At 39.8% G+C, this 25,476-nt stretch overlaps 1 protein-coding gene across 1 annotated transcript in view; it reads right to left on the bottom strand.

The window, feature by feature from the left end:
* Nucleotides 1–24,600, bottom strand: part of LOC149316828 (uncharacterized) — a 67,931-nt gene extending 43,331 nt beyond the window's left edge. Inside the window, exon 1 of the mRNA XM_089518766.1 lies at nt 24,568–24,600. Within this exon, the coding sequence (XP_089374892.1) occupies nt 24,568–24,570 (3 nt within the window). The 5' untranslated portion in view covers nt 24,571–24,600. The remainder of the gene's footprint in view (nt 1–24,567) is intronic.
* Between the last annotated feature and the right edge of the window lie 876 nt (nt 24,601–25,476).

Here is a 25,476-nt window from a genome sequence, read left to right as displayed (position 1 = left end):
TTTTGTTCAACAGCAGGGCATGATCACAAGGTTCCTGACTCAGCAAGGACTCACAGATGGAGAAAATTAACAAGGGTAAAGTGGTGTTGGGGGAACTGTTAATGATCAAAATAGCGGTGACTGCAGGTTCAACAACAAAGTCTGGAGCAGCAAGTCTCTATGTATGCCACTATGCAAAAAGTGATTATTCAGCCATTCACCAGAGCGGAGCTATTGATTCAAATAACAAAGACCCTTGTCTAAATTTCAGTGTCTTCCAGACAGAAAAAAAATATTGATTTTCTTACGTTTTCCCTAGAGTATTTATGCCAGTATCTGAGGCTTTTTTAAAATCTTCAATGAGTTAAATTATGTGTGCATTTTACATACTGTTGCCTTTTGATTTTGAAATGGGCTTTAGCAAAAGGTGAAAGACAATTAAATTTCCTTTTTATTACGCATTTTATTTATTAGGAAAATACGAGGGCTTTTCTAATAGAGAGATTTCTAAGAGCTATGCAATCAAAACAAATAGAGACCATAAATAAGAGGTTTTGTAGTAAATAACAATTGAAAATCAAAGATGGCTAAGTTAGTGTTAAAAAGATGTGGGAAAACTCTAGGTAGGACACATCTTGGATTTGGTCCTTTTACTGCAACTCACTACTTGTGAAAAGTAACATTCCAGACTTTGGTAAATTACATGTGCCAAAATAAAGCTCATAAGCTTAAGGGAATTGTTAAACTAAAAAAGCATCATTTCTGATTATGGTTGTTTTGTTTTTTACTTTTTATGTTTAATGTCATTTTATATTGTTTTAGTGAGATGGCTTTAATTTTTTTTTAATTGTAAAGTTTTAAACTATTTTATCTATGAGCCACTTTGGGTCCCTTTCCAGGAGAAAGGTGACATATAAATAAAAGAAAGAAAGAAAGAAATAGGAACAGGAACAGAACTTTGATTCTTTAAATATTCAGTGAATATGTAATAGAAGCATCTACTCCAATAAAACAGGCTCCAATGTGCAGACCTGAGTGGTCTGCACATAAGATGTTTCCTTTCTATAGGCCATGTAAAACATTCACTAGCCTCTTTAAAATGTTTATTTACATTTAATCTTTTACAAAACATTTCAGTCCCAATAGATCAATTAACTCCCCCTCCTTAGGATTGGGAAAACGACTAGCTGGACCACTTTTTATCAGCCTTTTCCCCAACTCTGCTTTACTACTAATATAGTGCAATGCATTAATACTTTCCCACTTAATACCCCCAGATTCTTCTGATATTACAGCTGATTTAATGAAAGAAACAGAAAACAAAGAAGTTATAAGCTGTAATGGCATGTTTAAATACAATTTAAGTTCTCATTTGGAAAAAGAAAGATGAAGATAGCTCCTGTAGGTATGGCTGATTTATACAATTGTTTTCATGCTGCCAAAGGCTTCATTTCTGTTTGTTGCTCTGCCTTTTTAAAACGTTTCATCTTTTTTGCTTTGCTAGTTCAGTATTTGATAATGTTCCTTTTAAAATCACAGGTCACTTTTGTCTCTGGCCTTATTCATATCGCCTCGTGGAGATCAGGCTTGTTTGCATCCATGCTGCTTTCATCCTGGTTCTTTGGATCTGCTTATACACAGGGTCACCACAGCCATTTACAAGTGACAGTTCAAGTTGGTTGTGCAGAGCAGCTGCTACAGCTGTATTTGCACACCTGCACCATCAATGCACTGAAGAAAAATCTTGGTTGCTACCCCATAATGCCTCCACATGAGTTAGAGTCTTGTATGAAAAAGCCCCCAAAGCAGCAGGGGTAGCAGATGAACCAGTGTGGTCTGGAGTTTCCCTACTGCTATGGGCCAGAAAAAAAGGATATAGGGGAAAACATTCAGGATCAGCATATGAAGGATGCAAGAATCATAAGTTTATAATTTACATTATTGTAGTCTGCAGGCTTAGATGAGCTGCAACAGAGTAACTGCCACCACTGTTTACAATGAACTCTCCAGAAGCTAATCCTAATAGAGTTTTGAAAACTAACCTTTCATGACCAATGGCTCCCAGAACCCCCCTGCCAGCATGTCTCATGGTAATGGCCAGTAATTGTGGGATGCTGGAAGTTGTAGTCCAAACAGTAACTCTTCTAATCCCTTCCAAGAATCTGTGGACATTATCAGACAAGGGAAATTGGAAGTATAATCCAATGGCAATCCGAACGCAATCATAGGGTTTAACGTTATTGCGTGATAGACGACCACACGCAATTTCAGGCAATGGGAAGTCAGTCCGAACGCAATCATGGGTTTTCACGTTATTGCGTGATAGACTACCACATGCAAATTCGGGCAATGGCAAGCTATTTTCGGGTAATGGGAAGTCAGTTTGAAAGCAATTCGAATTCACGTACATTCGCTGAACTAACGAATTCACGTGAATGCGTTCTGGCCCCACTTTCTTTTCATTTGAAATTAAAAGAAATTCCTCCCATGTGATAAACTCATGTGATAAATCAGATGTGACAGGGCAATGTTGTGACTTTAAACACTGAACTGCCCCAAATGGGCATGTGGGTAATGAATGTAGAGTTCTCAGTCTCTTTCTCTTACAATTTTCCTCCTTGATGATTTCATCCCAGGATTTCATCCAAGTTCTAATCCTGCAAGGGACCTCAGGTGGATGAATACTGCAAGGGGAAAGGGCAGAGCATGCAAATGTTTATGTTCCTAGAATCCATCAACTAACACGGGGCCTAAGACGATGTAGGAAAATTATTCTGGTAGATTTTGGACACCTGTATGTGAGATCCACCAAAAAATATAATACACACTGTTAGCCAAGCTGCATGTAGAATACCACTTGCCTTTCACTGTTGTCTTGTTGGAAATCTTGTGAGGCATGAAAGATTGAAAGACCTGATATTTTAGTCGCCTCCCAATTTAATCCAAAATAGAATTGTTATATTAATTGAAATTTCTTCTCACTAATAAATAAATAAAGTTGGATGTGAAGTTTCTTGCTGGGGCAAAATTCCCACAGAAGTTAAAATGCGTGTTGATGAAACTAAGGAAATTAATTGGGCAGAGGTGTGAGTATGCATATCTTAAATGATTCTTCTCTTGAGACATGTTTCCATATGTGGTCTCTGCCATCAGATGACTGCAGAAAGCCTTCTAAGAATACATATATTCAGGTATTTCACACACAAAGAAGGGAAGCCCCGTTCCTTGATCCCATTTCTTGCATGTTTCCATCAAACCATTTAGAAACCAAGGTTCAGAATATGATAGCCTCCTCTGTTCCTGGCAATTTTCCAGTCCACAAAGCTGATTTTCAGTGGTTCTCCTGAATACAGATCCATGAATACATCATGATGCAGTGGGTGAATTGTCAACTTTAATTAAAAAGGAATATTTTAATGTACATTTTGTTCATGAAATGCCACTTATTTGTCATCAAAGCAATAAATGGCCAAGTATTTTAAATTCCATGAATTTATTATGCAGTGGGTTAGGTCTTAATGATTCTGAAATAATTATCGTCAGGAGTTTCTGTTCTAAAATAACAGTGGAGGAAAGTTAAGAAATACCTACAGTTCGCGTGTTGTATATTTGGTAGAGAAAAAGCATGTTACAGGTCTGTGATCTGCCAGCTGACTTCACAACAGCAGATGTCAGCTCACTGTGGGAATGCTGTTGCCTTATTATCAATGAGACAGATGCATGAATCAGGTATCTTATTAGCAGCTCTGCAACATCTTAGAAAAAATTAATCAATTAAATAGAAATCCATATGGGTTTCTAAAATATAAAAAGTGATATATTTTGTCAAAGCACTAAAAAAAAATTAAAAGCATGTGTGTAAACCTGCTTTTCAACATAGGCTATAGTTCTTTGAATAGAATATATTAACAAACAGCAAAAGTAATACTTATTTATTCAAATCAATTTCTGATTAATTAAGTTTTTCCAGGTTTTTGAGTTCCACAGAATTGTTCATTAGTGATTCATAGTTTTAAAAAGCTGTGCTCCCAAATGTTCCAAAATTTCACTTGGGTAAGGGTCAGGATGGGGCTCTGTAAGATTGTCCCACATCTGAAAATAGCTTGCAAATTTTGAATCAGAAAGAAAGCTGGATGGCTGCCAACATGCTAAAAAACTATCCCCAGCATTTTATCTGATAAGAGATGCTGGGATCAGGAGAACAAGCACTGTGGGTGTAATCCACCAAGAACTGCTACAGTTAAAAAAAACTCAGTCGCTGCAGCTATTTATGTAGCACTGGGACTAATAGACAATGTCTTATGGCCCTTAAATCCTGCTCTAGAAGCAAACATAGGGATTAATATCCTTTTTTAAAAAATGCCAAAGTCCTACAAAAATGTTCACAGAGATTATAGTTATGTACAAGACTGCAAGCTAGAATGCTCTAAGGATTGTGTTCGGTGGGGGAATTAAAACAGTATAACACTAATGCAGAAGTAATGGAGACAGTGTCACTTATTTCTTGGTCCATTTCAAAGACATGTTCACAACTCATCATGAAAAATTAGCAGGTCATATTTTTTATATCATAGGCCTGTTACAGACTGCCAAAATAAAGCTGCTTCGGGTCTCTTTGGAGGTATGCTATTTAAATGATGCATGGGTCCTAAGAGTCCGGAGGTCGCACAAAAGCCACACTCCATTCCTAAGCACTGGAGTGCTGCTTTGGTGCAGCTTCCGGATTCTTAGGATGCATGCATCATTTAAATAGCATACCTCCAAAGAGACCCGAAGCAGCTTTATTTTGGCAGTCTGTAACAGTCTGTGAACAAGCTTTGCTTTGCACAAACCAGAGTTTCCCATAATCTAAAGAAACAGGAAACTATGATTTCTTACTAACTATGAAGAAACGTTTCTCTCCTTTTTCCTTCATACACAAAGGAGTGTGGAAGGTGCAGAAGGTCTGAACATTCTGAAGGCTCAGATGTGCTTGTTCTCTAAATGGCATATCATGGTTTGTCAGTACATTTGAATCACATCAATACATTGCATTAAAAGCAGATTATGTGAAAGTGTGCTCTATACATGCACAAAACTCCTCAAGACAGGCATCACAACTTTATTTCCATGTTGTCTGAAAACAGAGGATGATCTTCACAAGTTGGTAGCCACATTGTAACGTGACCCAGGCACAGGATTTGGTTTGTTTGTTTGTTTTGCCCTCTATGGGCATGATGTCTACACAGGGCAAATAAAATAATCTCAACTTGTTCCCATAGCAAGCAGTCCAGATGACATATAGGATGATTTGGACCAAATCTGGGTCTTTCCAGGATCTCAGGGCTTTAATCTGGAGGAGAAAAAATGGGGATTTACTCCAGATTTGAGTGAAAAATCCAGGTATCCTCATACATGTTGGACTGCACTCTGTGGCGACATCAATGTGCAGCTGGGGGTGGGAGGAGTTATTAGTGAGCAGAAGTGGTTGGGTTAAGCAAGCCTCTTATTACCACTATGCTTTTCTACTTCAGTATATGTTCAGCTATGAGATCAGCGGTTAGAGGTTAGACTGAGTTACTCCCTCCTTCTTCCTCCCCAAGTGTTGTGTTTGTTTTCACTCTTGCTCCCCTCCCCTCCTACTCCCCCATCATTCACATGTGCAGAAATCTCACATGCTCCCCCCATACATAAATTGCAGATCTCTCCACAATTGAGTGGGGTTCCCATGCTAGTCCAACTGCCAGTTGTGCTCACCACTGTACTTTTGATGTCTTGCATAAAGAGGGCTCTGGAAAGTCTGTATGCAGACAATTCCCCAGTGATTCAACAGTCTGCAGCACTGTCTTATTTTCAGGCACAGCTCTATACAAACACATACATAGAGACACACATAGAGACTGGCCACCTACATCCTCTTCACCATCCCTTGGAGAAATACCAGCGAAGTTTCCTGCTCCCCCAGCTCCCAATGGGATTCTGCTCCATTTACTTTGAGTTTTTCTGGAATATATGTGCTGTTCCTTCAATGGAAGCTACTGGCAAAAATTGCCTACATACAGTACATCACACCATTGGCTACCCTGAAGTAGGGTTCCCAAGTGGCCATTGTGATTGTGATCCAACTAGTAGTAGCATCTTAAAAGTTAATGGTCTTCAGACACTGTCTGACAATTGTTTTTGCAGTGCCTTGTCCCCATAAACCTACTGGGATCTGGCTATAAATATCTCAGTCCCTCTGAGGACACTCAAAGGTATCTGTCATGCACTCACTATTCTCACTTTAAAAAAAAAAAATCACAGATCAACACCAAAAGGATAACAGAATCGAGGCAACCAGTCTCCAGACAATCATCAGCACTTATTCTTTCTGTGGGGCAGTCTCTTACCTAAAACAAAGCAAAGGGAAATAGGAACAAAACCAGAAGTATGAACACAACTGTACAACGTCTGATACGCAGGGATAAGGAGAAATACTACAATGACCAATGCAGAGAAATAAAAGAAAACAACACAAAGGGAAGAAGGAGAGGCCTCTATCAAAAGATCCAAGAAATTAAAGCCAAGCTCAAACCGAAGGCAAGGATGCTCTATGGTGAAAAAAAGAACATTATACAAGAACAAGAAGAAATAAAAAGATTCTGGAAGCAATACACAGAAAAGTTATACACAAGAGATGATGGAATGAATGATATTTGGAATGAGGAGCCATATGAAGAGGAACCCCAAATTCTAAGAAGTGAAATGGAATCTGAAATAAAGGAAATGGGAAAAAATAAATAGGTGGGAACAGATGAACTGCTACAATGCCCACAGACAGATGCAACTGTAGTGCTAACTGAAATATGCCAACAAATATGGAAAACAAAGGAGTGGCCAACAGATTGGAAACACTCGGTATATATACCAGTCCACAAGAAAGGAAATACAAAAGATTGCAGCAACTATAGGACAATAGCACTAATCTCACATACAAGCAAAATAATGCTCAAAATTCTGCAGCATAGACTCCAAAAATACATGGAGAGAGAAATTCCAGAGGTGCAAACAAGAGTCAGAAAAGGATGGAGCATTAGGGACCACACTACAAACACGCAATGGCTAATGGAATGCACCAAAGAATTCCAAAAAAGAATCAGCATGTGTTTTATAGACTACAGCAAAGCATTTGATTGTATAGATCATGAAAGCTATGGAATGCATTCAAAGACATGGGCGTGCTACTACATCTGATATCCTGATGAGAAATCTGTACCAAGGATAGGAGGCCACCGTCAGAACAGAATTCAGGGAAACAGAGTGGTTCCCAATAGGCAAAGGGGTCAGGCAAGGCTGCATCCTATCACCCTACTTGTTTAACTTATATGCTGAAAACATCATAAGAAATCAGAATCAAAATCAGAAAAAGGAGGAGTTAAGATATGAGGAAGCAACATTAACAACCTAAGATATGCAGTCGACACCATAATATTAGCAGAAGACATTCAGGAATTGGAACAGTGAATAAGGAAGGTCAAAGATGAAAGTGCAAAGGAAGGTTTGATGCTGAACATAAAGAAAACAAAAATAATAACCACAGAAGAAATACACAAATTCAATCTAGACAATGAGGAAATTGAAATAGTTAAAGAATTCCCATATCTAGGATCAAACATTGACCAGAATGGAGACTGCGGTCAAAAAATAAGAAGAAGACTAGGAATGGGAACGGCAGCTATGAAAGAACTTGAAAAGGTACTGAAGAGCAAAGACATACAATTGAGCACTAAAGTCAGAATAGTTCATGCCATTGTATTTCCAATTACTACGTACAGACCTGGATAGTGAAGGAAGCAGACATAAAGAAAATAAACTCATCTGAAATGCGGTGCTGGAAAGGAGTACATAGGATACCATGGACAGCCAAGAAGACAAATAAATGGGTTCTTGAACAGATCAGACCAGGGCTCTCCTTGGAAGCAAAAATGATCAAGCTGAGACTATTGTACTTTGGCCACATAATGAAAAGGCATGGATCACTAGAAAAAACAATAATGCTAGGAAAGGTAGAGGGTAGAAGAAATAGAGGAAGACTACAAATCAGATGGATAGACTCAATTGGGGGGGGGGGGGGGTTATGGGCAGGGGCGAGTAGGATTTGGGCAGGGCAGTGGAGGATAGGGATTCTTGGAGATGTCTCATCCACGGGGCCTCCATGAGTTGGAACTGACTCGAGGGCAGCTAACAACAAACAACAACCTAAAACTGAAAAAAACAGAGTACTCAACTGGAAAGTGGCAGGTCTGCTTTTTGCTTTGAAGATGTGAACTTCAATCCTAAATTAATTATTCCCCCAGATTAATGTTCTCTAACCTTACAAATAAGCATTAGAAGTTCAACATGGAACTAAACCCCAGGTCTTTTGCATGCCAGCCCAATATCTCAAATGCCCCTTATCAACAGTGTCAAGCACCAGCTCATCATAAAAAAGAAACAATCACCTTTTTTTTTTTGCTTCTTCTCAAAAATGAAAACAAGGCAGCAATCCTCCCTTCTCTGTGTGTAGAGGAGAGGTGTCATAGGTCTAACATCCTAATGTTCTTGTGGTTCAAATACTTCTGCCTTAACAGAAAATCACAGGTGGGGAAACCATGGCCTTCCAAATGTTATTGGACTACAAATCCCATCATAGTGGGACATTGCTCATGTGAGCTAACACTGGTGTGATCTGGGGTCACTGAAGTCACAGTGTCTGCCTTCCTGGTGTAAATCCTTGAAGATACAATTAACTGATTGGTGCTGGTATTGGGCCTATGAGTACAGCAGGGTCCTTCTGTATCATCATATTCCTTCAGTGATGCATATATTTGCATTCTTTGAACAGCAGTAGGAGGGAGATGAAGACATGTAGCATAGATCTAATACACTACATAAATGTGCTTTGAAAAATAAGCTCCCTTCCCCCTCACCTTAATGCAATCCAGGTCTCAAACATTTAATTTTAAGAAACATTCACTAGCGTATTGCAAAACATTTGGTGGGATACATGATTCCAGCTTTTACCCAAATATTAAGGTTTACAGAGAATTTATTCAAAGGATGTGAAGGTTTTCCTTGATGTGTTTGCACTAATTGCATTGACTGCTGATAATATTAATACGTGGCTGAATATCTCAGTACGAAATATGTCAAAGTTTGTTTCTTTATATTGGACATCCCGTGCTTCATTAAAATAATCCTAGGGTGAACACCAACAATGTTAAAACAGCAGCAGGAAAACATAGCAAATAAACATCTAAATAGAAAACATAATACTCTAAGAATCTCATAATGTAGAATTTTACACCAAAACCTTTCTTTATCAAAGTGATTTCAAATTAGTTTTAATTAGATTGTGTTTTATTATTATAGTTTAACTTTGTTTTAATAACTTTTCATTTTTATCTGCACATTTTTTAAAATTAATCTTTCTGTGAAATGACTTCAATTCCAGTTTTTCCAGAAAAGCAGGGTATAAATCAAATAAATAAATAGGCTGATCATAGAGTTGGAAGAGACTGCAAGGGCCATCCAGTCCAACCCCATTCTGCCATGCAGGAAATCTAAATCCAAGCATCCCCGACAGATGGCCATCCAGCCTCTGTTTGAAGACCTCCAAGGAAGGAGACTCCACCACATTCCGAAGGAGTGTGTTCCACTGTCAAACAGCCTTACTGTCAGGAAGTTTCTCCTAATGTTGAGGTGGAATTTCTTTTCCTGCAGCTTGCATCTGTTGTTCCACATTCTAGTCCAGGGGTAGGCAACCTGCGGCCCGCTGGCCGGATGCGGCCCGGCAAGGCCTTGGGACCGGCCCCAGCCCGGTCCTGCTGCCGATTGCCGCCGGAGCCTTTGGCCTCTTGCGTGAGGGCGTGGGGCCTTTGGCCTATTAGGAGGAGGCGGGCAAGGGGGGGCAAGCGGCGGGCAAGGGGGGCAATTGTCTATAGAAGCCTCCAAAACATGCATTTATATTAACATTTTTTAAAAAATCAGCAAATTTTTTTGTGTGTCCTCCATTTTTTTTTAAAAAGTGCCCTCCATGTGAAAATTTTGTCCTACATTTGTCCCAGTCCATTTATTTATTTATTTATTTATTTATTTAAAAAATATTTAATTGTTTATTTTTTGGCTTCGGCCCCCCAGTTTTCTGAGGGACAGCAACCCGGCCCCCGGCTCAAAAAGGTTGCCTACCCCTGTTCTAGTCTCTGCAGCAGCAGAAAACAAACTTGCTCCCTCCTCAATATGACATCCTTTCAAATACTTTAACAGGGCTATCATATCACTTCTTAACCTTCTCTTCTCCAGGCTAAACATTCCCAGCTCCCTAAGGCGTTCCTCATAGGGCATGGTTTCCAGACCCTTCACCATTTTAGTTGCCCTCCTTTGGACACTCTCCAGTTTCTCCACATCCTTTTTGAATTGTGGTGGCCAGAACTGGACACAGTATTCCAGGTGGGGCCTGACCAAAGCAGAATAGAGTGGCACTATTACTTCCCTTGACCTAGATACTATACTAAACCATGAGAAATTCTTGAACATTGCCTCAGTTCAACAGATTGGTCGATAGGCTAAAGAAGTTGAAGTTACATCCAGACAAGATGGAGATGCTGTTGATTGAAAGAAATCTTGGTTTGGGTAGTGGGGTTCAACTTGTTGGAAAGGATTAGGATTAGGGTTCCTCTGAAAGTCCAGTACTATAATTTGGGAATAACACTTGACATACCACCTTTCTGTGCTGACAGCATCAAGGTATATGTTTCCACAGTTATGCCTAAAGTGCCAGCTGTAACAGTCATCCCTGTGTAGATCACATCATGTTTGGATTGCTGTAATGTGCTCTACATAGGGGTACTTTTTAAGAGTGTGCAGAAGTTTCCATTTGGTTCCAAATATAGGAGCTGTGCAGTATCAAGGTCATGATACACTGATACAGACTGCACTGGGTGTTTTCAGCACATAGCTCAAGTGCTGATTATAATCAGAGCTTGGAAAAATGACTTTATCAAATTCTTGTTTTAAACTTCATTGCAGACAGTTGATGAGTTCAGTGAGAATAGAAGGTAACTGGTTAAAAGAAGCAGCTGAAAGGAGGCAGATTGGGAAAGGATGATAGGAGGAAACAGGAATCCATGGTAAGGACAGCTGATGGAGGCATATTACTTGGAAGAAAGAAGAGCCAAAGGAGTTTTGAACTTGTGGCTATTGCTGTTCCTTCCCCACTTTATTGGGCCATTGCCACTTGCTATAATGTCACGGCATGTCCTGATGAGGATGCTGACCCATGGCTCTAGAGACTGAGAGACTGTAGGCCACTGGTGGTGTGAGATGGACAAGGAGGACTAAGACCTGGTACATATGGGCAGGAAGCAGCGTGCTGGTGCCGATTCTGGAGTTCAGGAATGAGCAGAAACCGCACATTCCCAAACCCTAGTCCGTACAGACGCTGCCATCATGGCGGCTTCCCATCCATAAGGGGGCCGCCATGATGACACTGCCACCCTACAGCAATCAGACATCGCTTGCAGGTAGTGGCATCCTGGCGGCATCCTTTCTTGTTTATGGCACATAAAAAGAAGCCGCTCTAGGAAGCTTCTTTTTGGTGGTGTGTTGGTGCTTCAGCGTGTGGCAGCACTGACCTAGGGCAAAGATGGGTGGCACAGAGCCGCCCGTCTGTCGAGCCCCTAAGTCCAAATAAGCAGATCAGAGTTGTGCTTAAAGGTTCTGTGCTGAAGGGCTGTACTGAAAACAATCACAAGACTATGCTCCATAAACTGAGAAAAGATGGTGGCTTTTCATACAATGGTCTTCAAGGCTGATTAGAAGCAAAACAGAAAGTCCATCTTTCATATCAGTTCAAGGGGAATTTTTGGAGATTTTCACTGTTAACAGCAGATGGAGAAGCAGGAGTGTCATATTACATTCCTATATGCTGGAGTCAGCAGGGTTGGTGTGAGAAGAAGCCCTTTCCTTTCTTTGAAGCAACTGCCCCAACCTCCAACTGACATGCAGCAGGAACATGTCTCTTCTATAGGAGGAGTTCGATCAAATCCATCCACTTGCTAATAAATGTCATTTGTGTTCATTAACATCAAGTTAGCATTGCTGGGTTCACATTATTCACTGTCTAGCAAAATATTTCTAATTCAGTTGTGACTGTTGTTCATTTCCTTTAAAATCATTCACCAATTTTGTAAGAATGATTTTACAATGGACCCTTGCTATACGTTGGGGTTTGGTTCCAAGATCCCCCATGTATAACAAAATCTATGTATGCTCATGTCCCATTAAATATAATGACATAGGAAAATGGTGTCTCTTATAGAAACTGGAAAATCAAGGTTTGATATTTGAAATTTACACTTGTTTTGAACATTTTCAAACCATGGATGCTTGAATCCGTGTACAAAAAAATCTGTGTATAAGAAGGGCCAACTGTATGTGGTTTTTTTGGGCTATGTGGCCATGTTCTAGAACTCTCTGAAGATGCTAGCCACAGATGCTAGCAAAACATCAGGAATAAACTTTTCTAGAACATGACCACATAGCTCGAAAAACCCACAAAAAAGCATGGATGCCGGCCATGAAAGCCTTTGACTTCACTTTGTAAGAATGATCAGAATAAATAAGAAACATGGTCTGCCTCTGATCAACTCCCTGATTATAGGAAGAAACTCTGAAGTGCAAGCTATACTCTTAAGACTCATGAATAAACTCTTGTGTGTTCTGCATATATACATCTTTAAGGGATCTTTGGACCTTGAGAGAAGTGCATCTAGAAAGACTGGCTCCAGGAACCCACATTGACACAATGTTATTTCAAAAGTGGAATGCTACTGAAAATGCAAGAATCAAAATATACACATGGAACACTGGAAAATAAAAAGCATTATAGCAGAGCTTCATAAAGTTTAGGGTTGCCATAAGTCAGAAACTACTTGAAGACACACAATAGGAACAGGAACTCATCTGTGATAATAGTTGTCTCTATAAGAATTCTTATGAATACTGCCATTTCTTGTAAATGAGAACCTAATGTAAGCACTGCACCATCTGTGTTATCTTTGTGCTAAGATTCTTATAACCCAAGCTGTTGTTGTTAACTGACTTCCAGTCAACCTTGTATTCTGTGATATAGCTTTCCACTTCAGGATTTTGTCTAGTTCCTTTTGATCAATGGCTGAACCATGGTATGGAAAAACTTTAAACATTTAGATTTCTCCATTGTATACCTTAAAGTTATGAAAATCATCTGTGGTCATTAATTTTGTCTTCTTAATGTTCAGCAATAAACCTCCCTTAGCACTTTTTTCCTCAAATTTCTTCATTAATGTTTCCAGATCTTTAGTGTTTTCTGGTAGTAATATGGTGCCCTCTGCAAATCTTAAACTGTTGATGTTCCTTCCTCCAATTGTCACACCTCTTTCCTCCGAATCAAACTCTGCTCTGCAAATGATATTTTCAGTGTTCAAGTTGAATAGATAGGGTGACAGAATCTGACCTCTATTCCAGTTGGAAACCATTCTGTTTTGCTGTATAGTGGGCCCTTCCCTTAAGTGGGAGATCTGTTATGGGGAATTCCGCGTATGCTCGAGCCCCATTCAAAAGAACGGGGCTCATGCCTGTGGAGCAGTGCGCTCACCATGAGCACACACACATTATCCCTTCCAGGGCGTGACAAATCTTCTTCTGGCATGGCTTTCAGCGTCTGTGTATGATGCAGGCGCACTGTACTTTGTTCTAACAGTAGCCTCTAGTCCTGAGCATCAAGACAATCAAATGTTGTGGCACACCCATTTCTTTAAGAGCAATCCATAGCTTTTTATGATCTATACTGTCACAGGCTTTGCTGTAATCTATAAAGCACAAGCTGAGTTTCTTTTGGAATTCTTTGGAGTGCTCCATTATCCAATGTATGTTTGCAGTACATTGCAACCCTTCTGAACTCAGCCTACATATCTGGTATTTCTTGCTCCACATATAGCAAAAATATTTTCTGTAGAATATTGAGTATCACTTTGCTTGCATGAGAAATTAATGCAGTCGTCCTAAGGTTACTGAAATATTTTGTCTCCTTTTGGGGTGATATGAAAATATATATGCTCAGTCTATGGTCCATCATTTTATTTTCTCTATTATTTTCCATGTTGCTTCCTGGTGATTTATTCCTCCCAAACACTCTGAGTGCAGCTTTCATTTCACTTCACTTTCTAAAATTTGAGGTCCATCTCCATATGATTCATCTCTGAATGAGTCTTTCATCTTTTCATCTCTTTTATGTAGCTCTCCCCTGTATTGTTTCCAATGTCCATGAAGCTATTTATTTATACAGTATTTCATTCATTTATTTATTTAGAGTATTTATACCCCACTTTTCAGCCACAAGGGCTCTCAGAGTGGTTTACAGATTGCTAATTTGACAGTTCCCTGCTCCCAGGCTTACAGTCTAAGAAGATGTGACACAAAAGGAGAAGGGAATGGCAGTGGGGAAGGGGGTCGAGTTCATCTAGTTTTATCTATCCTTGTAATACTTTCTGGAGACTTCTTTTCCTGCTTTGGAAACCCATCTGTGGAACCAGGGACGTAGCCAAGGGGGGGGGGGGGGTTCTTGGGGTCTGGACCCCTCCCCCCTTCCATTAGAAAAATGAATGGTGTGTGCTGCTGTGCCGCCGCACCCAAGCCCCATTATAATGGTGGCACTTAGTCTGGACGCCCCCCTTCCTAAAATCCTAGCTACGTCCCTGCTGGAACTGGGACCAGTGGAGAAGGCTTGGTTGGTTTGAGGGATGTACTCAGGATTTTGGGAGGGGGGGTCCAAACTAAGTGCCACCATTATAATGGGGCTTGGGCATGGCGGCACAGCAGCATGCGCCATTCATTGTATCTAACGGAAGGGGGGTCTGGACCCCATGGACCCCCCCCCCCCTTGGCTACGTCCCTGTTGGTTTCTCTGAGCTTCCCCCTCCCCTTGCCTCCCTATGTCTTGACAAAAACTATAAGTGGACAGAACAAATAACTAGCTATTTATTGCTAGTTATTTCTAAACAATCTTTCTATAAGGTCTTGGTTTTTAACAATTAAAACCTGCAATTCCAATTCAAAAAGAAAACAATTAGCTCTAAATGTGGGAATTTCCAGGCAACTGGGAAATATTCTGACTAGCACTTGTAAATGAACAGCCCTAGCCAGCACCATCACTTCCCCTGACACTAGAAAGGACACATCTGTGCAACTGATCCTAACCAGAAAGAAGAAGGAAGAGCTGGAAACTTCAGCAGACCCTCCCATCCACTGTTGTGGTGGTGATGTGTCCTCAGGTCAATGCCAACTTATGGCAACACTATCATTGAATTTTCTTGGCAAGATTTAGTCAGAGGAGTTATGCTGTTGCCTTATTCTGAGACTGCAAGAGTGTCATCTACTGGATTACTGGGACTCTCAGAGTCCTAGTCCAACACTCAAACCACTACTCCACATTGGCTTAATGCAAATACGTCATGAGAAAGAACAGAACCTATTTCATCATAACCAGACATAGTGTTTAATTATACTATGCAAGCTCCCATCCACTCCTTATTCTCCCTTTTCCATTTTTAGTAAGTACTGGATTACTTTATTGGTGTAATGAATAACATTTTCCAGTTAGCTTTTTGTGGTTTTTTGGGGCTCTGTGGCCATGTTCTAGAAGAGTTTATTCTTGATGTTTTGCCAGCATCTGTGGCTGACATCTTCCCAGATGCTGGCGAAACATCAGGAATAAACTCTTCTAGAACATGGCCATATAGCCTGAAAACACCACAAAAAACTAAGGATGCCGGCCATGAAAGCCTTCAACTTCACTTTTTCCAGTTACTTTTGATTTTTCCTTTAAAAAACCAGTTTTACAACTTACGGGACTTTTAGTAGCCTTTTGACAGATTTCTCCTCCTTCCCCACGCCAGGTTTTTGCCATTCTCATCAATCCTTTTTCCTCTCAAAAGAGTAATGGAAAACAATAGATACGCAATAAGCAACACTGATTTACGTTCAGCATTGTAATGAGTAACAGCAATGGTTTGCAAACTCTGTGGATGAATAATTGCAACAAATATGTTCAAAATGTAACCTTTGATCTGGTTTCATCGTAGATATTTAAACAGCACAAGGGACAAGATGGAAGCCTAGAGGTCAACTCTGAAAAGATTCAGTGGAAACAGAAAAGTGAGATTTCTTGGAAGGGGGAATCCATTCCTCAGAGTTGGTTGTTGCTGTGTGCCTTCAAGTGATTTCTGACTTATGGCAACTCTAAGAGACACCTTTCATGGTGTTTTCTTGGCAAGAGGTGTTCAGAAGAGGTTTTGCCCTGAGGCTGAGAGAGTGTGACTTGCCCAAGGTCACCCAGTGGGTTTTATGAGCGAGCTGGGATTTGAACCCTGGTCTCCAGAGTCCCAGTCCAACATTCAAACCACTATGCCACACTGCTCTCATTCTTTAGAGTACATGCCCTATAACGAACTCCTTCCCATATTCAATCAGATTTTGTTAGGTGTTTTTCTCTACACTCATTGCCAAATTCCCTGCTAAATCGAAAGCCAGTTGGGTTGCTATAATCAAGAAAGGTTACTCAGGAGAAGGACGGGATCAAAAGCCTGAGACTTTTCCCCATGCCAGAAATTGTGCAGTACTTCAATAGAGCAGAATGTAGCCAACTTTGTCACGGTTGTTATTATCAAAAGAATATAATAACATTGACCAGTTTAATAGTGACTTTCCTATTAGACATCTTGAATGTGTTGGTGCTGTTTTTCCAGTCATGTTTTCTAATTAACTTTAGTTTCTTTTTAATTAACTTTGCTTAATTGCATAGGCTATAGTCATCTGTCAAAGAACATATAATCTTCTACCACAGCAGCACAATATTTACAACTTGACAGCTGTATTCCCAACAACAAAAGCGCTACCTAGTGGACAGAGTCTGGAACCCAGGCCAGAAATGACTAACCACTATACATCTCATTAAGTGCAAAAGAGCCTAGTTGGGAAGAATTATGCAAGCAGTAACATGTTTTTGCTGAAAAGTTCATTGATGACTTTCTCTTCTTTTGGTTACGCCTCAGTCATTTCATTTGAATCTGAGCCTCAGCCGCAAAGATCCCACAGCCAATTTGCAGAGTTGCAATCCAAAAAGTAACTTTTTAGATCTGAAATTAAGTCTAAATCAATAAATGTTTCTGATAACAGAGAAATTAGATGACTTATTTTTTTATAGTCAATACATATATATTCTATTTGGAGACACAGAAGACATGTTCTCCCATATGGAAAACACAAGTCTCAAAGAAACAATGGGCCCGAACAGACAGGCCAAAATAAAGCTGCTTCAGGTCACTTTGGAGGTATGCTGTTCAAATGACACATGCATCATAAGAGGCCAGAAGCTTCCCCAAAGCTGCACTCCAGGCCTTACAACTTGGCGCAGCTTCCAGCCTCTTAGGACACATGCATCATTTAAACAGCATACCTCCAAAGTGACCCAAAACAGCTTTATTTTGGCCTGTCTGTTTGGGCCCAATGAAACAGGTGGATAATGCTGTATTTCAGGTAGTGCAATCATGTTTCCTTAGAAGAGATCCACTAATTTCCACACCCCAAAGAAAATACCGTATATACACAACTATAAGTCTACCTCATGTATAAGTCAAGCTCAGGTTTTGAGGCCAAAATTGTGGATTTTGCCATGACCCATGGATAGGTCACGGATAAAACTTAGCAGCTCCTTAAGTGTGTGTATGTGTGCGTAAGGCAAGGGAGACTCTCATTGAGGCTTTTTGCTTCTTAGTTTCAACTTTGGTTTCAGCCAGACATGCAGGGAGGACATGGACTCTTAAACAAACAGCAATATCTATCAATCTCCCAGGACTCTTTCTGCTTGGCTCCAGAGAGAAATAAACTCCTCTCTGTACCACATGGGGAAATCTGAAAGAGTTGCTATCACATTACCATAGTGACTCGTAAATAAACTGACCTGGGATTTTGGGATCGATTTTTGGGCATAAATTTTTAGACTTATACATGAGTATATACAGTAGTCACTTCAAACTCATGCCAGATGCTGGGCAGAAATAATAACATCCCCCATCTTCTTTGCAAGAGACCACAAAACACAGGGTTGGAAGCAGAGCTTTTCAGATTACAACCTGTAATCTCTCGGCCATCATGGTGGCCATGTTAGATGGGAGATTATGAGGGCTGTAGTCCAAAAAGTCAGTCTTCCAAACTCTAATTGGAAGATATAATATCAACTTCTTTCCATAGAGGAAAAACCGAGGAGTGTTAGGCACAGAGGTAGCAAAAGAAGAAAGCATAAGATTACTATTTTGAACACAATGAGATCTAAACGTTTCCTGCAGTGCAGACAGAGAAACCTTTTTTTAGAGTTAGCACCTACATTGTTTCCTTAAACAATGGCAACATCTTCAATGGGGAAAGTTTTGGAGTCCCCCCATCTCTGCTTATAGCACAATATTCTTGTATGTTTTACAGCAAACCTTATTGTTCACCATTTCTAGTAGAGAGTCAGTAGGCAAGCTGCATAGACTTTGCAAATGTGTTCCATCACCGAATCTTTTCCTCTTCAACAAAATCTCAACCACACAGTACTTCCGAGTTGTTACCACTGGTATTTTTGTGTGCTCTTTGTAAATTTTCTTGAGCACCAGTTGTGCATGAGGGGAGTGTCTCACCCTGCCATATGAGGGTGAAGCCCACCCTGCAACCACCGATGACCCCTGCTTTCTCATTCATAATACTGTGCCGCTGTAAGTGGAGAGAACAGCCTTGTTAAAGCTATAAGTGTTACAAATAAAAGCCCACATTAGCAAACTTCCCAAGTGGTGCATATATAAGACACATTAATTAGTGGCTTGTCCATGACTCAGAGAAAGCCATCACATACCCAATGGCCATGGAGAGGGGGGCTTCACCCCTTCCTTAGGCTTGACACATACACATATCACTACTAAACCATTCAACGGTTTCAAACAACACACTGGGGAAAGAAGAGGGAATCCCAAGGCAAAATGCAAAGGAAGATGCACAAAACATGGCCTGCTGGAGCCTGATGCTTAATTCCACAAAATACTTGCCCTCTCTATAAGCATAGGAAAACCACTGCAAGAGGAAGCCACTCCTTTGACAACTGCTAAATAGTCATTATAGCTTGAACCGAATGGTGTGACTTCTGCTCCCCCTGCTGTATAGTCTTCAATATTAAAGTCACTTTTTAAAACTCTGGGCTCCTACAGATGAGGCAAATATGTCAGGAAGCTGCCACATTTGTTGATGTATTTCTTGCTATTTTTTTTTTTAAATCCAACATTTCTGCTATTCCAGACTATTTTTCTGATGGTTTCCAGCTGAAACATTTTATTCTCATCCTCAAGTGTTGTTGTTTTTTCTTAATTCAAAGACATAGCAGAACAAATGAAGTGTCCTTGTCTTCTCCACCTTGATTTTTTTTCTTTCTTCTTTTCTTTTTAAAAGAAAAGTTACACTGCATCAGTGGCAGAATTTGTTGAAAAATTCAGAGTGGAAAAATGTGCCTTTCAGATTGCAGGATGGCCTTAGCAAACCAAGCCCCCAGTTAAAAATAAAACCAACAAATAAAACTTTAGAAGTATCCTAGTGCAGATCAAAGAAATTTCGGCAACAGGTCCAAAAATGAATGGAATGAGTGGACAAAGTGGTGACAACAACAAGCAAAAATCAAGGAGTTGCATTATGAGAATTCACACGTCTTTAGATCAGTCTGGAAGAGACCATACAGCACATTTCCTCTGCACTGTTACACAGTGCTTACTGCTGTTGCTGAAGCTCATCACATCTTACCCTTCCATTTTATACAGGTTTAAAATAAACTTAACTGTGGAACTGGTATAAAAAGTCTCTAATCATACCAGGAGCTGACAGAAAATATCAGTCTCCAAAATAAAATCTGAAAGAACAAAACCTGGGCCTTTCTGGTGGTTTTAATCAATCTAAATGCACACTGAATTATGCTATATTCTGCAATTGTCTGTCCTATACTGATTTAAATGTAAGAAGCATGTTTGGTTTTTGTACAGTAATAAGTTAAATACTAACAATTCTAAACTACTTTTGTAAGCTGCAGCTAGTCTGGGCTGTGTAGTGCCCAGCAGGTTGGTTTCCTCACAAATGGGCATTTTTATGCATCAGCATTCCTTATCAGGTAGTTACTGTGTCCTTTCATTTATTTTTTTAAGCAATGGAATAGGCTGAATCCTGTAACTTTTACACATGACATTTTACAAAACTACCTCCCAAATCTCCAGTGAGGGTACTCAATGAAGACAGCATTCCAGATGATGTTGTCTCCAAAACTCTCTCTTAATGAGATGTTGACATCTGGTGTTGAAGTGTTTTAATGTTTTATTGAGCTGAATAATCATAGATTTCTTTTTAAAATTTATTTTACTATAAAAATTGAGTCTCACCTTGTTGTTGGTTTTTTTGTTGTTGTTGTTTGGTTTTTTAAACAAGGACTCAACATTCCTTAGAATAAAACCTTACCATCGACACAAACAGTAAAATTCTAAATGGTTTGGACTCTCAGTATATGAGGGGTAAACCTTTCTGCATACACTTTCGTGTGTATTAAGATCTGCAGAAGAAGCCCTTTCCCACCTCCCACCATTGGAGATATGACAGCTTTAGCAACCCAGTTATTGTTTAGTATCACCCTCGAAGCTGACTTATGCTGGCATTTTGATGCCAATGCTATTTGTACATGTACAAACTTTGGAGCAGTTAAAACAGTGTCATGCTGCATTATTTCTGCAGTGTCATCTTAGTGACATTAGCTCAGTTCCAGTTGATCGCTGGAGATTTACAGTGGGCCCTTGGTATCTGCTGGGGTTTGGTTCTAGGATACCCTGTGGATACCAAAATCCATGAACACTCAAATCCCATTATATACAATAGTGTAGTAAAATGACATCCCTAACTGAAAGGTTTGCTTTTTGAATGTTTAAAGAATATTTTCAAGCCATGGTTGGTTGAATCCATGGATACAAAACCCATGGATATAGATGGCCAATTGTACATATACTGGGTCATGGGTCATTATTTTATGTTTTGTATGTTATCCTGCCCTGAGATCCACTGATATAGGGTATGTTAAAATATTTAAATAAAAATAAGCCAGATAAGCATCAAAGCAAAAATGACAAGATAATGAGATAGTCTACAAAACAAAAGAATCATATTTATTCAAAGCAGGTAAAATGTGAATAAAGATGGAAGCCCATCAGTCACCCGCTTCTTGTAAAAGGCTCCCTAAAGAGACACATTTGGTAAGATAACAAACAGAATTTTAAAAAAAAGAAGAATTGTTGATACCACATCAGAAAAGGCCCATATGCTCACCTACTGAATCTCCATTGGTGGGGGAAGCTAATGCAGAATCTCATCTACTGACTGAAGTGTACTTAAGTGAAAACAAAGGAGAGGAAACGCTGATCCCTCAAAATGTTAGGGCTTTAAAGGGACAAAGTAGCACTTTGAATTGAGAGATGAAATTAAAAGAAGACCAACAATGATCATACATGTCCAGAGTAGTATGCTACATCCAGCTAGTTCCAGATAAATGTCAAGTAGTAGCATTCCATATCCAGGGCTGGATTAACCATTAAGACCAGTGTGGCGTAATGGTTTGAGCATTGGACTAGAACTCTAGAGACCAGGATTAAAATCCCTGCTTGAGCAGAATAACCACTGGATGACCTTGGCCACTAAATTGACTTGCATTTTAAGAGATGGTGCAACTTCATTCACTGCTAGCTGTATGCCAACTGTGGCTGAATTCCAGACTAACAGTTTTTCTATTTCAAGTGGAATACATCTATATCCAGTCTCTTTTGCCACCAGACATTGTGTCAGGGTGTTTTCATCCCACCTGTGCCCAAGCTCTGGTTTAAAAAATGAGATTAAACTGAATGCCAAGATACTTAAAATGTCTTCAGATATCACCCAGTGGTTTCATATGGATTTTTTTAACAAGCAGAGGAACATGAAAGCTTGTGGCACCCCCAGGCCAATGATGACACCTGGTGGTCGACTACCTTATTACAAACCAGAACATTTCCAAATTGAAACAGCAAACATACTGTTGGATCAGGAGGAAACTGGACAATAAAATTTACTGGAAATATGATCTTTGACAGCATGGTAAGACCACTGCAGTATTTCTGGTTTCCAAATAATTTTTCATTATTCATCCATAGGCTACTTTAATAGATTACTTCCTGTTGAGAGGGGGTAATAAGGGTCTAAATATGGTGTAGTACAAACCGCCCAAAAAGGGTGGCCTGCCAGTGGCCTAATTTCCTCCAGAGGGAAGCCGCAGCCGCCAAACCACGTGGCTTCCCTCTGGAGGAAAGAGAGCCCAGAAAAAAATGGCTTCTTTTTGTGCCACAGGGCGGGCGTCATGAGTACGCCAATGTCACACTCACGACGTAAGCAACACGTGGCACTGTGCAGATGCCACACAGTACTTATGTCACAATGGTGGTGTTCATGTACATGGGATGCTGACATTGTTACGCTGCCACGCCATGCTAGAGTTAGAGACCATGCAGTTGCCGCGCGGTCCCTAACCCTAAAATCGGCCCAGCATGTCACATTTGGGTGGCCTGTACTGCACCTTAGCTATTATTTCAAAAACAACAAAGTTTTAAAATCTGAGAGATTTGGCACCTGTTTTCTATTTTTAAATTTATTTATTTATTTATTTATTTTACTATTTCTTTATAGTTTTTTAAAAATACATTGTGGTTTATTTTGACATTTCTAGCCAAAACATTTTTTCTGATCCCTCTCCAGATTAAACACTTAGGTCTCCTCTGAAGCTTCATATAGTTTATATTTAATGAATCTACTAATCATGTCCAACTACTAAGCTCCATCACTCCTCTGCACATCAAGACAGATCCAGCATGGATGAATCTCTCTCCAGGGAAGTTTAATAAAATTAATATTACTTACCATAGATACAATACACCCCCAGCATTAAAACAATGTCACAGGCATTATTGTCTTGGTGCTGAAAGGTGAGTCAGTATCATTATCTACCTATTCCAGACTAGAATCTGAGACCATGACAATGCTGGCTTGCTGAGCAAGATCTAGCAAGTTCGTTTGCTGGGATAAGATTTGTACTAAAAATTCTTAAATGTACCAGAAAAGCAATTCGCATTCAACACCTTTATTGCCACGTGCCTCTCATTTTAAAAACGCCCTGGAAAATAATATTGTACTGAAAAAAATGTCTCTGAACATTTTTTTTAAATTTTGGACAATTTGTTTCGTTTACAAAGCTCATGTTTTCAAGCACCTCCGATTTTCAAGTCATCGGATTCCAAAAATCAATGAGCATTGCATGAGCCAGTGGAATCTTTGCAGGGCAAAGATTTTCTATCCTCTTTCAGTTGTAAATCGTACCCAGCTTTCCATCTATGTTGATCTTTGTGGCAGATACTAACTGAAACCATACTTTTTCAAGATATATTCTCACAAATCGGGGCAGGGTGTATGTGAAAGGAACAAACATTTGAAGACATCTTCTCCAAGCTTCAGAGCCTTCCATTAACCAAACACAATATGCACAGAGATCTTGCTGTAATTTCAAGTCAGTCAATACAGGGCTGTTGGAGTGCTAAAGGGTTAGGCTAGCCTACTGTGAATTCAGTGGCTACCAGAACCACACACACCAATAACCACACTAATCCTGGTGGGCATTCAAGGCCTGTCTCATCCTCAGCTGGATTCAGGTCCCATGCCAAACCGCCTCAAAAGTGGTGATGGTGATGATAAGGAGACAGTGCCTATAAGATAATGGACATAACAATAGGAGGGAAGGTGGAGATGAAGCTCCAGAGAAGACTTAGGAGAGCATGCTGGTGAGAGTTAGCTTTAATAGCGCTCTCTCTCTCTCTCTTACACACACACACACACACAGAGCAGAGGAAAGCATACCATTTGCCACTTCTGCTCCTGCCAGCTAGCCAATCGCTCTACTTGCAGCTGGTTGGTTTTCCTTGTTATTGTTGTTGTTGCTGCGTACCCTCAAGTCATTTCTGACTTATGGTGACCCTAAAGTGAACATATCACAGGCCTTTCTTGGCAAGGTCTGTTCGGAGAGTTTTTTTGCCATTGCCTTCCTCTGAGGCTGAGAGAGTGTGACTTGACCAAGGTCACCCAGTGGGTTTCATGGCTGAGCCCACTTGACTTAAATGAGTTAAAATACTGGTTGCTTCCACTGTCTCCAGAGATGGAGTGAAAGAAAGACACTTACTATGATGTGCCAGGTGAATGTGTACATCATGACAGAATCTGGTAGGTCCTATATAGAACCAAACTGAAATATGGTGTCCTGGGATAGCACCAGAAATGAAATTTGGCAGTCACTGGTAAAATCTTGGCGTCTCTGCCCAAATAGCAGCATCTCTTTCTTGAGTTGATTTTCCTCTCCAGTATCCAAGTATGTCTTATTTAACAGAATATGATTTAAATTAAAAAGTAAACAATGGCATTGTCACTCACCATGTTTGGAGTCTTCCTTGCTGTCACCAACACTCTCTCCTGAAACTCACAGAAAGCATAAGAACTACGCTTTTTATGGCTGGTTAAACAAAGTATTGGACTTTGCCCTAGAGGCCTAACAAGGGAAAACATTGTAGGAGAACATTAAAGTATTATGTCAAGAAAGAAAGAAAGAAAGATAGAAAGAAAGAAAGAAAGAAAGAATAAAATTCTAGACTTGGAAAAAATCATTCAGAGGGGAAAGGGTAGAGTAGAGAGGCAGATGAAGTCAACTGTTATACAATATTCACTATCTCAGGTTAGTCATAAATCCCATTGAAATAAATAATGGGTGATTACATAGGGATTACCCAGCTTTGGCACAGTGATTGTTAAATGCCCTCCTCTTAGAGGCCTGATTGGCACCAACACTGACTTCATCCTGGGACCAAATTAAAACATGTTTTTGTTGTTGTTTTTTAATCAAAGACTTGGGGGTTTAACCATTTTGAGCAAATCTAGACAGACTGATTTTAAAATATTTTAATGTTTAAATTGTTCAATCTGTTTTTAGGTTCTTGAATTATTTCCTTCCTATTTTAAATATTTAAATTGTTCAGTTTTGTCTGTATCCTATCCTGAGATCTTGTGATACAGAGCGGGCTAGAAATATTTGAATATACTGTATAAATAAAGTAATATGCCCTGATTTAAATTAGAGTGGTATTTCCTCCTGGAAAAATAATTCAGTTTATCTGAACATTTTTGGAAAAATGAGACAACCTGGTAGTTGATGAAATAAGCACCTTAGATCAGGCAATTCTGCTTGCATTAGGTTACACTGCTAATGAGGTTTGCTGATACTATGCCCAGATAATGAGCAACATTAACCATTCGTTCAATCATTGTTCAGTTGGGGAGACATCACCC

This window comes from Sceloporus occidentalis, unplaced genomic scaffold (assembly GCF_023333645.1).
Source record: "Sceloporus occidentalis isolate IW3139 unplaced genomic scaffold, rSceOcc1.0.p SCAF_3, whole genome shotgun sequence".
Lineage (NCBI taxonomy): Eukaryota > Metazoa > Chordata > Lepidosauria > Squamata > Phrynosomatidae > Sceloporus > Sceloporus occidentalis.
The sequence above is the reverse complement of the archived record's forward strand: the minus strand, read 5'-3'. Positions and strand labels throughout refer to the sequence as shown.